At 31.8% G+C, this 18,256-nt stretch overlaps 2 protein-coding genes across 2 annotated transcripts; both read right to left on the bottom strand.

Annotated features, from left to right (window-relative positions):
• Positions 1-1,451: 1,451 nt before the first annotated feature.
• On the bottom strand, positions 1,452-12,981 carry LOC141452283 (uncharacterized). The gene is made up of 9 exons (XM_074124255.1): positions 12,633-12,981; positions 12,370-12,392; positions 10,956-10,991; positions 4,839-4,932; positions 4,472-4,539; positions 2,811-2,846; positions 2,620-2,734; positions 2,456-2,529; positions 1,452-1,592 (listed from the first exon to the last, which is right to left on the bottom strand). The coding sequence occupies exons 1-9, from the start codon at positions 12,979-12,981 to the stop codon at positions 1,572-1,574; spliced, it is 816 nt and encodes a 271-aa protein (XP_073980356.1). The 3' UTR covers positions 1,452-1,571.
• A 612-nt stretch (positions 12,982-13,593) lies between these two features.
• On the bottom strand, positions 13,594-17,609 carry LOC141452346 (uncharacterized). The gene is made up of 7 exons (XM_074124385.1): positions 17,449-17,609; positions 16,111-16,201; positions 15,982-16,040; positions 15,778-15,813; positions 14,628-14,742; positions 13,949-14,022; positions 13,594-13,831 (listed from the first exon to the last, which is right to left on the bottom strand). The coding sequence occupies exons 1-7, from the start codon at positions 17,506-17,508 to the stop codon at positions 13,814-13,816; spliced, it is 453 nt and encodes a 150-aa protein (XP_073980486.1). The 5' UTR covers positions 17,509-17,609; the 3' UTR covers positions 13,594-13,813.
• Between the last annotated feature and the right edge of the window lie 647 nt (positions 17,610-18,256).

Genomic DNA, 18,256 nt, shown 5'->3' with positions numbered 1-18,256 from the left:
AATCTATCTCTGCCTGAAAAGGTCATTTTCCCAGGCATGACGAGTTATACAATAACTCCTCAGCTCAGCAGCGTTCATCACATCTAATAACTCCCTTCTTCAGTCTTAAAGCTGCTCGAGAACTAGTGATATGTATAAAGAAATTATTTAAATATTGCCAAAATAAGTTTTTAAACATACTCTCACAAAAATTTGCATTGAAAAAGTGATGGTGTTGTATCCTAAGTGAAATAATAGTTTTTAAATTGAAAAATTAACTTATTTACATCTCAAACTAACCCATTTCCACCGACAAAAATTCTAGGTCTTTCTTGCTCACAATAGAGAAGTTTTGGTTTTTAAAATTTCGATATCAAAAAGTTTCAGTTCTCTGTGGATCACGAAAATTCTTTAAGATTTCTAGTTTGCCGAGAAACACATTTTAAAGTTTAAGACAAATATTTTTTTCATTTCAATTCTGGGAATAATTGTTTTAAAGAAATCACAATCTGTGCTTTCATTTGTCACACCAAACAACACTAGCCAAATTAACTCTTAGTAATAAAAAGAAAATACTCGAGTTATATAATCATTTTACCAGTAACAATAATTGTTTTAATTACTTCCATCTTGAAAGGTCGACAAAAAGAAAAACACAGCTCAAGGTTTTTTTCTTTGGATCAGATATAAATTAAAATGTTTTGAAGGAGGACAAAGATCTTTATCAACTTTGTAATTAATGACCCATCCGTTCAGGCAAAATTACCTTTCCTTCCTTCTTAGATAATTTTTAGAATAAATTGTTTCAACTAGTGGCAGGGCAATCGAATATTTGATGCAGAGTCGCCACTTCTTCAAAAAGATGTTTAATCTGTAAACTAACTGTAGAACTATCTAAACAATCATCCCAGGGAAGCTCGGATAGTATTTTAATTGCTTTGTTTAAATTACGTTGTAATAAACAATTGTTTTTACATGATGTAGTTATATGTACTGATATCTACTTTCCTAATTCTACTCTGAAAATTTAAATCATTTTTTTCAATCATCACTTTTTGTTTAGTTATAAACTTTTTTGTATGTTTGAACTCTTGATTAGGTATTTTTATTTTTTTTTACTAGAAAATTATTTTTAAAGCATAAATAAGTTTGCTTTCTCAAAGGCAGTCCTTTTCATAAAAATCTATACTAATTCGGCGCTTAAAAAAACAGTTTTTATGTCCTTTAAGATTCAATTTTGCTCTTATTTTCTAGAAGTCAGAGTCAGAAATCAGAAACTGGTGCATCGATATCTATATAAGGAATACAAAAAGCATGCACGCATAGGACGAATAAAATCAGCGATATTATTGTCAACTGTTTCTATTAGAAAAAAGATTGATAAAATTGGAAAAAAGAAGAATATTTAAAATAATTTTATATTCTTTGTGCTTATATGAAGAGGGTTGTCAATGCAATTTATAATACTGCAATACTTTACAGAATCAACTTTAGATTTATTTTTACAAAATATGTACAATATTGCGTGCTGTTAAATTATGTCAGTGTTTGGTGCTTGCTATTTCAGATACAATATGGTTTCTTCAATCCTTTTAAACCAGGTCCAGTCCGAGCTAGCAAACAAATAATTCTTTATGTGAAAACAAAATACATACAACTATTTAAAGATCGGCCTTTAACAAAATTGATTATTTTAATCGCATTTTGTAAACACTGAGTTTAGGCCTACTGAAATCTGTTTTGCTGCAAGAGCTTCTCTGTGAATGTAATATGGGTTACATTACCTTCTGCTTTAAGTCACTCTACAAAGTCAACATTTTTTTTCCTGTCATGGGTGCACTACCATCAGTCTAAACGCCAACCCAGTTACCCCATTCTAATCCTTTGCAATTGAGCGAAACCCAAACTCCATCAAAAAGTATACTGTTACATAAGCACAAACTTATACTTCATTTGCATGGTATCTTTGATAGGATCACTACAACACATATCCCCACTGCATGCTGAACGTTCGCGAGTTACTGAAGTAAACCAAAAAAACTTCTTTTTTCTATTTACTTGTTACTGAAATCTTAATAAGAGAAATTAATTTATCAGTTCACAATATATTTCCGCGACCAGCAAAAATTCTCTCGCGACCTAAGTCTAACCAATTAAAGGAATTTCATCACCTAGATAAATTTTATAAAATGTTAGCATTGTTAGAATTTTTGCATTGTTCACCATCGGGTTTTTCTGGATTTTGAGATTAAAAGAGCGCAAAAAAAGTGATTTTAACAAAGTACCATTAAAAAATACTCAAGTAGCTTAAATAAGAATACTTTAAAGAAATTTTAACTATGTATGTGTTCAAAGACAAGCTTTTTTAAAATCTATTTATACTATTTGGGAATCATACTTTTATTTATATTTTTTAATCTTATGAAATATATGGATCAAAGCTTATCTGTCCCAACAAAAGAAAATAACACAATACCTTTTCAGATTCAAGTAGATAACAAGTTGCCATAGAATAACCAAGTTCACAGATATCTTCCTCTTTTTCAGGAACTGAAAACATTAAATTAATAATACTAATTATATTCCAATTGAAAAAGAATTTTCTTATATTTAATATTCATAATATGTGAAAGTACAGACCAGACTTTTTGCATGTTTCTACAACTTGAATTGCTTTATTTGCATCCTCTTCTTTTTCATATTCTATTTTGTGAACTGCAACCATTGTTTCCCATTGTGGCTGGGCGTCTTTGGCCTGTAAAAAAATATTGTTAGTAGAGTGTTTAAATAACTCAATATTACTGTTAAAATGTAAAACTTTAATCACTTACATATCCCATTTCTTCTGCAAAACAGCCCAACATGCACTGGAAAAATGCCGGGAGATAATTATTATTATTATATTACTTAATAATGAAAATATGTAAATTTTTGTAATGTTAAATTTTTGATATTTTAATTTTTTTCGAGAATGCAGGTCTTGGACGGATAATTTTCATTTTGAAATTCAACAATGGTAACCAAAACAATATTATGTTTTATACAAAACAATATTATAACTGTTTTCACGTTTCATTCTTTTGACTTTTTGTGGTTCTATTCTAGAAAGAAAAGGTATTGTTTTGACTTTCTTTTTTCATCGGAAATATAGACTAAAATATATATATTTTTTTTAAAAAATCTTCTCATGGCTGTCTGCCATCGCCGGCAGGTATGACTGTTAGAGTTATCGTTAATTTGATGGACTCCAATAAAAAAACATTGTGGTTATTATTATTATTATTATTACGAGGGTTGGTTGAAAAGTAATGCACTCATGCTAGGAGAGGGGGAAAGAAAAGAGTTATCAAGTTCGGACAGAAAGTATATTAAAGTGCAATTCTTAAGCTTCACAATTATGTCTTACTTTTCAATGTGGTCACCATTAACGCTAATACATTTCTCCCAACGTGAAACTAGTGTCTCCATTCCGTCACTGAAGATTCTTTTGACTATTCTTGAATCCAGGAACTGACAGCTGCCTTCACCTCATCGTCTGAGGAGTAGTGATTACCCTTGAGATCTCTCTTGAGTAGAGGAAACAAATAAAAATCGCAGAGGGCAAGATCCTGGGAATAAGGAGGGTGTGGAATTGGTTCAAACTTCAGTTTTTCCAGAGCCTCTGCAGTTTCGCCGCGCGAGGTGTGAGGGCGAGCGTTGTCATCATGTTGCAAGATGCCTCTAACACGACAATCTCGACGTCGGAGGTTTCTTAGAGTCTGTTCGTACCGAGAAGAATTTTATTGTTGCCCCTGGGTTCCAGAAAATCGGTCACATAAACTTGGTGAGCATCCTAAAACACAGTCAGAAGAATTTTTTTTTTTTTGCGGACGGTTGTGTTTTGAATTTTTTCGGCAAAGGTGAAGACGCATGTCGATATTCAGTGCTCTGCCTTTTCTCTTCTATGATGGACCCATGATTCGTCCCCTGTCACAATATTCAAAAGAAAGTTGATAACAGCACGCTGTTTATCTCGCAGTGACATAGCACCAGTACACGTGTCTATACTTCGGCGTCTAGAAATACACTGGCTGAACGCAACGAGTTCAAACTGCGCGTACGTAATAAGGGGAAATGTACTTCAAAATGCCACCTCGCACGCTTTTTGAAGCTCTTCATTCGCGCTCGGCAAGCATGTGTGCATTACTTTTCAGCCAATCTCGTATTATTATTATTATTATTATTTTTTTTTTTGGCGCATCAACAGCTGAGGTCATTAGCGCCCGGAGCTTTTTCCAGTGCACTGCCGGCCTCCGGACAGTGTTCTCTCGTTACAGACAACACTGTCCATCACCGGACAGTGAGCTGTAAGAAGCTCCTAGGAAGAGAAAATCTAAGGGTCAGCTGCTGGATTCGAACCCGGGACCTCCGCGTGGGAGTCCAGTATGCTAACCTCATAGCTAATCCCTTCCCTTATTATTATTATTCTTATTATTATTTTAAACGTAATTACTTTGAAATCTTTGGAAGATGGTAATTCCTCCTTATGTTGAGAAATTGCTTCCAATTTGGAAAAAATCTCTGTAATCAAAAATTGTATTCATTAGAATTATTAAAAGACTTCCCATGTTTGATTTAACCATCAATTGAATGTCTTAGTAGTCATTGCATGATTGTAATTTGTTAGTCTCAGTAGTTGGTGTTTAAAAAAAAAACTTACAATTTTAGTAACATTTGAAGATTCTAAGTTTATGTAATAATAACCCAAAGTATATTATTCAAAGTAATGAAGTATATAGTTTCAATCAGAACAATAGATTAACAGCGATATATCAAGAAGTATAAATATCTATTACGTAGAGAAGTATTGATTATCTAACCTTCACCAACATTGTGTTTCTCTCTACATTTCTCCATAACTTCATCCTCTAAATCAGAGAGTTCCTTTTTAGATAGTTCTGTGACATTTTGTTGCTAATGAACAATAAAAAGAAAGTTATCGTTAAATTGATTTGGAAAGAGCAGGCTTTCAAAAATTATGCCTTCCAAGAACAACAAAAAAATATTATAAATCTACTAAATAAAGCGCATAATAAATCTACGGTTAACATTCCAGATTTCAGGCAGCTTATGACTGATTTGTTGTACCACAACCCGGGTTTGAATCTAGTGGCTCTTAGATTTTCTGTTTCTTATGTAATGTGTTAGCAACTAAGTTTATTTTGGGTAAATTTAACTTCGTGATTGTACTGTATTTCTATGATTGGCTGAGCAATGCCTTAAAAAAATATATTATAAAAACAGAGGGAAGAGGGATTGTTGCCATTATTTTTTATTTATGTACTTTTTATTTATTTATTTGGACCGTTTATTTTGAAAGTGGTGTAAGTCCATTTTTGAAAAAATGAGATATCACGTAATTGATGCTTAATTTTTTGTTAATTTTTGATGTATAACTAGTCCGTGTTTAATTTCTTAAAATATTCCCATGGTTTGTAGAATTTAAAATTGGTCGGTAAATGAAATTGCAAAATCATCGATTATGAAAGTGGTGTAAGTCCAATTGACAGAGGTAGGCGGCTTAGCAGATGGTTGCCGATCAGTAGCCTGTTATTTTACATTTGTTTTATATTAAATACTATCAATATCTTGTAATTTTAACAATGTAATTAGCGTCTAAAATTAAAAATATTACTTCTATTTTATTTTATTTTTTTGCGCATCAACAGCTGAGGAAATTAGCGCCCGGAGCTTTTTCCAGTGCACTGCCGGCCTCCGGACAGTGTACTCTCGTTACAGACAACACTGTCCATCACCGGACAGTGAGCTGTAAGAAGCTCCTAGGAAGAGAAAATCTAAGGGTCAGCTGCTGGATTCGAACCCGGGACCTCCGCGTGGGAGTCCAGTATGCTAACCTCATAGCTAATCCCTTCCCTACTTCTATTTTATGTCGTGTCATTATTATTTGTAAACAAAATTGGATTAATATGAAGTATATTATTATTTATTTACATGAAATATTATTATAGTATATTATTATTTGAAAATATATGTTATTTGATTTTTCAAAATTGAAATTAAACGATTTTTACAATTGTCTAATTTTGAAAGTGGTGTAAGTCCATTTTCAGCCCGCAAGTATACATCGGTTTAGTAAAATATGCCTAAAACTAATTTATATAACCAAATTACATATTGGTAAATCAGTAGAAACATTCCTAGACTTCATATAATTTGTCTAAATTTTATAATTAACAGATATGTTAACCTTTAATTTTCTCGAAATAACAGAAAATGGACTTACACCACTTTCAAAATAAACGGTCCATTTATTTTTTTACGTAAGTATTATGTCATGTTCAGGGCTTATGCTGATTAATCAACATTGTACATCACTTTTGATTACATAATTAAATCATTAAAATTGTTGACATGGTAACTGCTTTAAAAATAGTGTATTAACCTTAAACTTTTAACTTAAATCTAAAAGAATGCTCTATAACCGGTATGCTGTATGCTGTCGTGCCTAATCACAAGAAATGAGTGTAACGCAGAGGTAACCAGTCCATTCGCCATGTGTGGGCCGCCGAGAATAAAAAATAAATAATACCAATAATAAGAAAAATAATAATATTTCTCTATTGAGCTTCTTACAGCACACTATTTGGTGATGGTGGTCAGTTGTCAGAAAAAACACTGTCCGAAGGCTGACAGTGTACTGAAAAAAGCTTCGAGTGCCATTGATCTGAAATGTCAGCTTTGTGCCTACCTTTTCTAATTATTAACTTAAGTATTGGCAAGTAAAATTGTCGGCCGTTTGATAAATTCTTTCGTAAGCAAACCTAAATATTATTTGGCCAATAACATTAATAAATTTGATTGATACTTTCGAATAGAAAGGGAATAAAACTAATGGCGCAATTAGTTGCGAAAATAAAGATCATTCTATATTCTTTGAGAAAACTAATGGTTGTAATGACTTCTAATAGGACTTCTGATTGGAATTCCGCAGAAATTCAAACTGTTGCACTGTAATTTACTGTTTTTTTAAAAAAAGTCACTAATTCTTTTGATTTTATTGTCGCAGTCTTTTCTTTACATGTACAACACAAAAGTGCATTAAAATTACCAGTGTGTGCATTTAGGTCTTTAGTATTTCCCCAGATGATTATTATCTGAGTACATATTATCTACCTCTAAATTGGACCAATGGGTCGCAAAAATTAAATTGTACCAATCAATTTTGGAAAATACGTTTTTATATTGTCCAAGATTTACGCACTTAAGGATCCAGATATAATAGAAAAGTGGAACTAATTTTTTTTAAATCTCTCTTCCACAAAACACCCTCAACTAACTGTAATGTTAGAAACTGGATAAAAACACACACAATTAAGGGACTAATCAAAATTCTCACTTAAATTATTAAGTCTCCACTGCAAATACATAAATTCAGTAATGCTGAGCACTTTTTATATACCGCAATATCAAACTTTCGGAAAGGACGAAGAATATCTCGCACTAAACGATAGAGCAGAGACGTGGACCCTTACTGCTGCAATGGAAAACAGCCTCAGGATATTTGAACGGAAAATGCTAAGAAGAATATACGGACCTGTGTTAGACAGTGAGTCAGGCAACTGGAGAATTCGTAAAAATAGTGAGCTGTGCGAGCTATACCAGGATGTCAGTGTCGTTCAATTTATCAAAATCCGACGTATTGAGTTGCTGGGCCATGTGGAGAGGATGTAGGACGATAGAATGCCCAAGCAAATGTTGTACGGGGACGTATATGGCACGAGAAGAAAAGGGCGCCCACGAAGAAGATGGCTTCAAGATGTTGAGGATGACCTAAGAACACTTTCCGTCCGCAGGTGGAAAGAAAAGGCCATGGATAGAGATGTATGGAAAGGCATTATTAAGGAAGCCAAGGCCCACCCTGGGCTGTAGCGCTACATACAACAACAACAACAACAACAAACGATAGAGTATAATGTATTGATCTGCCAATTTTACTATTCAATACTTCGCTTCAGTCAATAAATATAAAAAATGTTTATCACCTTATAATACAAAATTAAAATAATTGGCACAAAAAGAACTAATTATCATTTATATTATTAATGATTAGAACACAATGAATAATGTTGGACTTCTTTTGGTTGATTAAGTCAGTAACTGTAATCATTATAGAGTACGAATAATCTTTTTAATAACTGATTGTGTCATCTAAGATCGAAGAGATGGTATATAAAGTTCATTTAATTGCGCCCGGAATGAATAGACCGTTCAGAATATATTATTGCACAATTCTTCTGGAATATGCATGCCTACATTGCACTACCGACAATAAACTATTCTACACTGTACTGTACTCTATTGCAGACCTAAATCTATACGAGTAGAGAATTGTACAGTTCTTAACTTTCGAGGGCATCAACACTGAACTGAATGACATTTGTCATATTAATCTACAAAAGCATACAGTTCTGACACATTCTGTCCGACACTAACCCCGGATTGTGTCTACATTATCGTTCTGGAATAAATCTTCCAATCGCCTTTTACTTCTCTACCGGTCAGTTTAATTGGTTTATCCATCCCTATGAAAATATCTGTAATTGTAATTTTAATGAAAATTGTTCGTGGTTTATATTATGTATTTCAAATTAACATCTTTAGCCATCTTTAGTAAGTTTATTTTATTTGGTTATGATTCAATTGTTTCATTTAATGTTTTGTATTTACATTTGATATTCTGTTTTCTGTTTACAATTGTGATTATAAATGCGAACCGGCTGTAAATTAGTGTTGTTACTAAGAGTAAATAATTGTCACTGTCAGTTTTTAATATTTTAATTAATTAATTAATTTATTTATTATTAATTATTTAATTAATAATAATAATACAATTTTGTAAAGTCGTATTAATGTAATTTATTGACGTGTCAATAATGCAATACTTGCTATAAAGTTGTATTCTTTAAAATCAATAAAATATTGTAAATGTTTTTGTTTAGTTTTGCCTGTCATGAAACTGTTGGTGATTGAACCTAGTTGTCCAACCCAACTAGTATGTTGGAATCTAGTCAAACAAAGAGGAGGTGATACAATCAAATATGGCAATGATTTTTGAATACGACCGTTTAGCCAAACGTAATTTGAAGAAATTGCAGGATTTTTTGGCATGATTTCAGGACGCCAATGGACGATGACAGTTAAATATTTCGTAAAAAAAAAAAATAAATAAATAAATAAAAAGCTCGCCTGAATCACAGAAATTAAGTTCAGTAACTATATGATATGCACAACAGATTCTATTACCGTCAAGTTACACTTACAGCAGTATACACATAGTGTAGTAAGCAACTAACAATTATACACAAGTATTTCATGTTTAGCAATGACATAAAGAATGGCCGAATGTGCTAACTAAATAATAACTAAATTATAATGACTATACTACAAGCCTTTATAAACCTTTCCATTTCAAGGACTTTTTACTATCTGGATGGATAATTAATTAATTTTCACGATAGTTAGCACGCTAGAGTTACACCTGCAGTATTTTTCCTGTTTCATCAATAGCATCTCTAGTGAAGAATACTTCACAGGAATACCTGTACTTAACCTTCTTCTTTTTTTAAAAAAATAATTACTAATGGTGATTACAGGTTAGTGAGGATACTTCAGTAATTTCTGCACGACCCAACCAACATTATGTAAGAAATCTATTTTAGTTTTCATTTTTTTATAAAAATTCTTTATTTATAGAATGTAAAGTTTTAAAGGATCTACTTGTGATTAATGCTAATTTATTTCATTTTTGATCAATCCAAATTTTAGTACTGCCTCATCTTTTCAAAGATTGAAACAGCCATTCTGCACAAGTTTTTAGTATATCTTGAAAGATAAATTTATTTTTGAGTTGATTGAATCTAGGTATTTTTTTTTAATTTCTTAATCAAAGTTGCGCCAAAATCATTGGCTTAAGGAGCATTTTTCAAAGCATTGACGGCTACTTTGTTCATCACAGAATAGGGAGCTTCAAGAAACTGGTAGGTAGAGAAAAATCTAAGGGATGGAAACTGGATTCAAACCTAGGAACTCCAAGTGGGATTCCATTGCCTTAACCAATGAGCTAACACCTTCAGTTCTAGGTTACTGTTAATATATCCTTGCTAGGAGGAGCAGATAAACAGTAATTCATTATCTTCTACTATTATACAGGTATATTACTACATACATAAATATGCGCAAGCAAATGTATTGCCTCATGTTCCTCATGCAATGCGCCTCAAACCTGTACATTGACATGCCTTTTTTATTATTTTAAATGAGCAATAGGGGTTTAAATGAAGTACATATATGTATTATTTTTCTATTGTACGTCAGTGCTTTTAATTCCTCTAACTTAGTAAGACAGAACATGTGGAGAAAAAAACAAATTTAAGCAATTCAATGGAAAAAAGAAACGTTTTATACCGAATAATCAGTCTTTATTAATAATAATTTTTTAATTTGTACTTATTACAATAATAAGTAGAAACTTTGAAAGATTTTTATTCTAAATCTTTGTTGAAATTTTAAACTCAAGATATTATTGTAATTTATTCCTTTGAAGAATCATATTTCAATTATCGATGAATAAATTAATCCCCTTTTTTGAAAGTAATAACTCTCTTACAGCCGTTTATGTTGGCACATTCAATACACGTATTGAAATCCGCCAAATTAACTCGTCATTAAATAATGATTTCTATAAAAAAAATACTTAATGAAAGAGTATTTATTAATTCCTTTAATTTTACTATGCAAAAGAAAATATTTAAAAACTAATAATTGTATTGGATCCAGATCAAAACAACAGGATTCTGTGAAACGGAATTTATTCAACCATACAACTAAGAACTCGCAACTCGTTTCTATAAACAATAAATATTTTGTACTTATATGAATATAAATGCCAACAAATTAAGAATAAATACGACATTTACCACATTTGTCTGCTTCTCCGGATCCAAAACCCAAAACTAGATACAAAATATACTACAAAACTGAATACTAATAATGTTCTTAACACCAATCACATGATAATCATTCCAAAACAGAATCCATATTTTCGATACTTATTCTAAAATAGCAACCCATGTGTTGCGCACTAACAATAATAACAGAAAGCTTTCTAACCTCACATTTCGTTTGAGGACTTGACAGTAAATAAACAGATAAATACCCTCACTGGGAAGTAATCTCTTTCAACGATTTTTTAGATTCTCTCCTAACTTGGTAATTAGATTGCGTACACCCTTGAGCGCTTCCAGTAGGGTTTATGGGTTCACCTCTTACCAGAGAGTGTACGGTAAATAAAAAACAAATCTGGATTAACTCAATATTTTTCTCGAAATATAAGTAATAATAGTTGATTTGCATACAATGTAAATATACGAGTAATACTCGAAGCCAATAATTTTGCTTCTTATCCATGAAGTATTGCTTTTGTTTTGTTAAATTAAAAGAAATAAGATCGAATATAACCAATGATATAACGCTGAAGCTAAATAGATAATTTTCTGCTCTATTTTCGTGATGATCGAACAATAATAAATTCAAGGCATGTTAGTAGCACTAAAGCCCGATGAATTAATTTATGCAAAAAGTACTCTCTGACGCAAACACATGAAATGGATGGACCGAAGCTATGGTTTCTTAATTTATAAGAAAAAAACAACATGTTACGTAAGTCGAATAAAAATTATATGTGTCAAAACAGACTCATAAATAATGAGCATTTCATCGATGGATTTCCCAAGTTGTAGTAGCCAATATTTCAGATAATACATTATTTTTGTTTTATATACTCTGCAGATTGTTAGTATGATATAAGAGATAATAAATAATACGTGAGAAAATGAATTTTAAAAAGAAGTTGCAATGTCAAATTAGTATTCTTCTTGGGTGCAAGGCAAGCTCCGCATACTTATATGTATTACATGGGTAAATTTATTTTAAGGAATTATTTTATTTTCTGAAATATAAAACAAGAAAGTATTTTTAGTTAAATTATGGATTTTTAAATTGTTGGGTAGAATTATGGAACTGTTAAATGGTGATCAAATTCTTTGTCACCATAAGATAGGGTTCCGTTTTTCTGGAGAGAACAAAAGTTTAAAGGTGGTAGAGTGTTACTCTAGATCAGTGCTTCCCTACCTTTTTCTGATCATGGCACATTAGTCAGATACCAAACAGTAAACGGCACACTGGAACTGAACTGCTCCCATTTCATTTTAAAATGACGTATTATGCTCAACTAGTGCTGTAATAACAACACTATTACAATCCTACAAAAATACAAGTTTTCGTGGCAGGCTGTAACATTAATAACAAACCCAAACATTCACCCGTCTATACCTGTTCTCTGTCAATACAATTAACTACATGATTACAGTAACAATGAATCTTATGACAAAGAAATACTTTATTTTAATGCCATTATTGATGTCAAGAAGTGGCTGTAATTCATGTAAAATTGTAAATCTGTAACTACAAAGAAAGTGATTAAAAGCACCTCTAAATGAGATTAAAGTTACAAAAACTAAACAGTCAATAAAGAAGAACGAAAGCTATGACATATTTTACTAATTTAGTCAACAGTTACTAGTCAAGTGACTAACAGTGTGTTAATGCGACCGGCTGGCTTTGCAAGGACCGTGAAAATGTATCAATTTGAGCATTAACGTCAATAACGTATTCTTTTTCAACCATAATCCAGAACTCTACTAAATCCATTTCCAGAAACTCCAATCGCAGTCTACTGTCAGCTGCAACGTCAATAAGCTGTTCCTTTTCCATTAATTGTAGGCCAGACATATCAACTTGGATATGAAATGGGTTTCTGATCCAATCTTTGTCAAAAAGAGTTAGACTTGGTTGCAACTTCTCATCCAACTGTGATAAATGTTCAATAACTATGTCATGTAACACAACTGCACCAAGATCAACTTCAACAGCACGACGAAACATAGCTACTGAATTAGTTGCTTCTATTTCATGTGACCACTTTCGAAGTTTCTGACGAAATGCGCATAGTTTGTCAGTATAACAGAGAGTATGTTTGATTCGTTGCCCTGCATACTCGAAGTCAGTGCATACATACTCGCATATTTTATGTTTTATTTCATTATAGTAATATGAGGTTATTCTATTTTAACTTATAATTAATTTTAATGCAACACCATTATAATTTTATAATTTTTTGCCACGGCACACTTCTACCGTAGCCGCGGCACAGTTGTGGGCTGCGCATAGGTTTGGAAACACTGCTCTAGATGGTACAGTTTTGTGACGAAATGACTGGCAAAGAAAAATCGTCCGCAAAAATGACGTTGGATTGTGCTCAGAAAATAAATAGCAATTATGCTGATTCTGCAAAATATTAGTGGTTGTTGTATTAAAAAAATGTTTTGTTCAGCTAAATTTAATCTTATTTAAGAAACCAATATTTTTATTTGAGAATCTTCGGGAAGCAGTTATTTCTCATTCTATTTATAAAGAAAACAAATAACTTTGAGTTTAAATTATGTTAAGAAAATGTTTATAGAAAGGTGTATTTAAATTAATAATATATTAATTACATAAATTAATAATTTATGTATATTTGTCATATATTCATATATTTAAAACGATAAATGAAGTTCAACCTCTTATTAACTGTTGGCGGAAAATAATAAGCATTATTTATAATCACAAAAAAATTATAAACTAGTCAGCGTTTTGATTTATTTTTGATTTTAAATAGTTGATTCCGTGAAGAACCTCCTTGCGTGATTTGATTCGTGTAAGTCACATCTCATCTTTACCACTGCAATCCTTGCTGTAAAATATGTTACATTGAATCTCAAAATTACTTGTGACAAGACAGTAATAAATATTATCAAACAACATTCTATGTATGGCAGAAAATTAACCGGATAATAAATTAGAGCATTACCTCAATGTACTGCTTTCTAAAACATTCTGTAATCTGAAAATTTATGTCACAGCTATTTTCGGTTTCAACAACTCCTAAAACAATCAAATATAAGTGTAACAGGCCTCTTGTTAATCTTTTCGCAAGTTAGGGAAAAGATAATATTTTACATAATAAATAAAATAAACCATTATAATACAAAACATTGCCGATTTCTGGGCAAGTTTTCTGGGCAAACGGCCAACTGTATAAAAAAAATACATTAAGATGCCTTGTATTAAAAAAGAATGAAAATAATAATAATAATAATAATGATTACTAGCACAAAGCCATTAAAGATAAGCATTGCTTTAGCAAAGAGAAATTGATTAATTCGGAGTACGAATTATTGGACCATCTTCTATTCACCAGATTTGGATTCCTCTGACAGTCACGTATTCTCAAATGTAAAGAATATTTTTATGTAAAACGTTTTGAGTTAACTGAAGAGTGGATAGCAACCCTCTTGAACATACATTCTTAGAATCTTTGCCAATATATTGTTATTAAATGTAGGAGAACAACAAAGAATTACCTTCTAATGAGGAAAATGAGATTTAACTATTATTAGACATCGAAAATATTTGCAAGTTTTTCATATTACATCATCTATCTGCATGCATATAATATTGTTCAATCTTTACAACAATTGAGAACTCACCTTTTTGCTCACAGTTGTCTACAACTTCCAGATATTTTTTGGAATTATCATAATCTTTATAATATATATTTTGAACCACTCTTATGAGATCCCAGTTAATAATTTGATTATTTATCTGAAATTAATTCCATCTTTTGCAGAGTTAAGTAAACGAGCAAACACAAAGCAAAAATTCTTATAAAAATTATATTTTGGTGCCATGAAATGCATGAATTACATTTTAAACGTTGAACAGCGTGAACTTAACGTCACGTGCGGTTGTGTGGTAAGAAGAAGGGATTTTGGGATGCCTCATTCCTTCTGCATTAACCGTCTAGTCTTATCATTATCGCGATGAAAAGGAGAGATAAGTGCTCTTGGCAGTTGGATAATGTAGCAAATAAACGCAAGTACTGCAACGTATTGGAGATAATGGTGTTTGAGCTGTCTCAGAGTGCTCCCAGAATTCGGGGAAGGACACCTTTTACGGACATTTTTGGTTAAAGCTTTGGTTAACGAATATAAAAATATTGGGAACATGTTTCAATCAACGCATACAGCTTTCTGGTTTTATCTAGCAATTCGAGAGTCCTAATGAACTGTGATCCCATCTTTATCCGAAGATTATTACATCATTACATCTCGGGCGCGCTTCTTTAAATAACCAGAGAGTTTTCCAGAATAGTGATGCGCTCAAGACTTCGAAGCCCCGATGTTTTCATCGCGACAGAAGTGCTAAGCAACTGGGCCACGCTTTAACAAGTTCTCTTCTTCACTTGCAGGTTACACTGATGGTTTACCCGAATCCAACGGAAAGTTTACCCGAAAGCACCCGAAGTATATGTGTAAGAAACCATAAACGGCATTACCGCTTGTTTCATTAGATGTTTTGTTAGTACGTTGTATTCTGCAGAGTGCATTCAATCACTCAACGCGATAGCCATTGCTTGCAGAAAAGTCCGAGGCATCCCAAAATCACTGCTCCTCTCATGTGATCTGGAGACTCAAGTTTACCCGTCAGCGCCTAATTTTAAAAAAAAAATGTTCATACTTGATTCAGGTTAGTGAAATATTAGCAAAAAATATTTCTAGATGATATTAGGACGACATTGTACTCTTTCCGTTAATTAGGTAATCATTGGTGCATAAAAAACTAATCATCTCTACTTACGTAACCCAAACGTTCATCCTGGCATTGTAACATACACTACAATAAATACAACAAACAAACCAATGTTAAATTATTATTTATTATCAAATCGCAATATGTCAAAATTAAATTTCATTAAAAATAAATGTAAGTAAAGTAATAAAAATTAGCATAAATTTTTAAATCCATGAATAAAGTAAATCATGGCTGGCTGTACCATCTTACTTTAAAATCTTCATTAACAGGCAACGGTACACTTTCATTGAAGTAGTCATCAATTACCTCTGAAATGAGTAAAATTAGTATACATTATGAATCCCTAATACTCCACCTTCATTTGACTTAATTATTTACTTTCAGCAATGTTAAACTTAATTCTGCATTCTTCCAACACCATCATCTCTATCTCTTCCAGTACTTCTTTTGTTATATTTTTGTTCACTAACTGTAATTATAGATAATTAATTTTATTTCTTTTATTTGAATGTGCTAATTAAGAAAGGTTGTGCAGAAAAACGTAGCATGAAGGCAGCGTGATTAACAATTGTTCGGGTTAATGTACTTCCAATAATCACTTTCCTAAGTTGTTCAATGAACAGATTATCTTTTATCTTTTGGCCATAAAATTTTCATTTCTAAAGAAAACAAAATGAGTATTGGTAAATTGAATCTGTTTTTTGGATGTTACAATAAAATTACTTTATGTAAACTTAAGAAATTTTTATTCACAAGTGTTTAATACCTTTTCTCTGCCCTTTTTGTACTAAATAAATAATGAACATACTTGTTAAACTACGAGTACACTCCGGCCTATAAACAGACATCGCCAGTGAAAGGGAGTGAAGAGATGAACAGAAATGGATAAGGAAAGACTCGGTACAAATAGATATAAACTACGTTAAGATTAGGTCAACTGAAGAAACACAATATAGAAAATTAGTCATATATCATACAATACCGATCTAAATGAATGATGTTAATATAGTATAGTGGAAACTAATAGAGCAAAAAAAGTTTAGACGAGGATTTTTTTTTATTTTTAGAGCGTTAGATCTGCTGGAATGTCTTTTCGTTTTCAAATCCTTCGCCTACAGCCTTCTTGATGGCACCACAGCTCGTCTGGGGGCTCTATGATAGGATTGAGCCATGCTATTAAGTCTTGGCTAATAGGGGAAGCTGCATTATATTGTAAGGGTAGAACATATTCTTACACTGCCGATGGCAAGTTTTACATAAGTTTTTAGTTTTACCTAACTCGCAGTACGAAGTTATTCACACCATAAAGCAAAATGCCCAATTTCAGTCAAAGTTGGTCAAATCTGTAAATATATCATACTCAGGTAATTTACCTCTAACGGATGGATTTAAAATAGAGGGGGATAAAAAATTAGCAGAATAATTTTTGGTATTGATGATAGCCAAAGCTGAAAATTGCTAGTAAACAGCATTAAGTTCAACTTCGAATTTCGGACTTAAAATGTCCGGAAGCTCATGGTTGAGGTCGTATAGCATGTGAAAAGTTAAACAAATAAAAGATAAGCAAATGAAAACTCTGCGAGAAAGAATTAGCAGCACATGAAGCGATTAATTAAATTTAGATTCATCTTTAAAATATTTGAAAAAATTACTATTTTAAGATTTTATTCAGTAAAATAGAGTCTACAAGGGCATATTAAAATAAAATGTACTTACTCCAGAATAAATAGTGACAAAGATACAGAACAACGTTAAAATGAAAGAAAACAAATACATTGTTTCTTAGAAAATGTAGAATAAAAATAATTAAGTAACGTTTTCTGCTTTTATAGCACAGTACTGCGTTCCCAGGTTTGTTATTTTATATAAAGAGACGTCTACACAACATTTTATGAGTATGTTGTAGACGGAAAGACTTTATTTCAATACTGTCAAGGTCTTCTTTTGTTATGGTATAATTTCTCATCATAATTATTATAACAAATCAGAGCATTCTTTTGTGTTAGTCAGTATTCCAAATATTGTTAAACAACGCAAAATATGAAACTGTCCATAATTCAGTAAACACTTTACACTTAGTTTGATACGTTTAAGGAGAATTGATTATTTTTAGGAATTGATTCATTCATTCATTGATTCATTTTATTGATTCTTTTTCTGGGGTTTATTAGTGAAGATTATTTCTCAGTAAAAAGCTAAATGTTTCATTGTTGTATCACAAAAATGTGTAGCTTTAAGCATCTACACATTTAGCCTATTTCAAATATCGACAATAAAATCTTGGTTTTGTTCATTAATAATCCCTGTAGAACATTAAAGGTAAACTGAGAGCTTAAGCTTGGTTAAGCCACCCACCTCCATTTATTCTATAAATAGATGTCAACCTAACCCTTGCAAGATCTGCAGAAAGATTATACTTATTACTGAACAACTTTCGCTATCATCCATTCTCTTACCCTCTCATTTGGGATGCCCAACATTTGTGTACATACGTTACCACTGTCCGGAGAATCCTTTTGAAGAA

The sequence above is a fragment of the Rhodnius prolixus genome, unplaced genomic scaffold, assembly GCF_049639745.1.
Source record: "Rhodnius prolixus isolate KJV_2025 unplaced genomic scaffold, Rpr scaffold_3, whole genome shotgun sequence".
Classification (NCBI taxonomy): Eukaryota; Metazoa; Arthropoda; class Insecta; order Hemiptera; family Reduviidae; genus Rhodnius; species Rhodnius prolixus.
The sequence above is the reverse complement of the archived record's forward strand: the minus strand, read 5'-3'. Positions and strand labels throughout refer to the sequence as shown.

Excerpts from the sequence above, each read along its gene's own strand:
- LOC141452283 (XM_074124255.1), bottom strand. The coding sequence starts at position 12,981 with ATGTTTCGTCGTGCTGTTGAAGTTGATCTTGGTGCAGTTGTGTTACAT. Across the intron at positions 4,540-4,838 it reads GAAACACAATGTTGGTGAAG|AGATTTTTTCCAAATTGGAA; the intron begins GTTAGATAATCA and ends TTTTGATTACAG. Across the intron at positions 2,530-2,619 it reads AGAAACATGCAAAAAGTCTG|TTCCTGAAAAAGAGGAAGAT; the intron begins GTCTGTACTTTC and ends TAATGTTTTCAG.
- LOC141452346 (XM_074124385.1), bottom strand. The coding sequence starts at position 17,508 with ATGTATTTGTTTTCTTTCATTTTAACGTTGTTCTGTATCTTTGTCACT. Across the intron at positions 16,041-16,110 it reads TAAGTTTAACATTGCTGAAA|AGGTAATTGATGACTACTTC; the intron begins GTAAATAATTAA and ends TACTCATTTCAG. Across the intron at positions 15,814-15,981 it reads CTGTTAATGAAGATTTTAAA|TGTATGTTACAATGCCAGGA; the intron begins GTAAGATGGTAC and ends TATTTATTGTAG.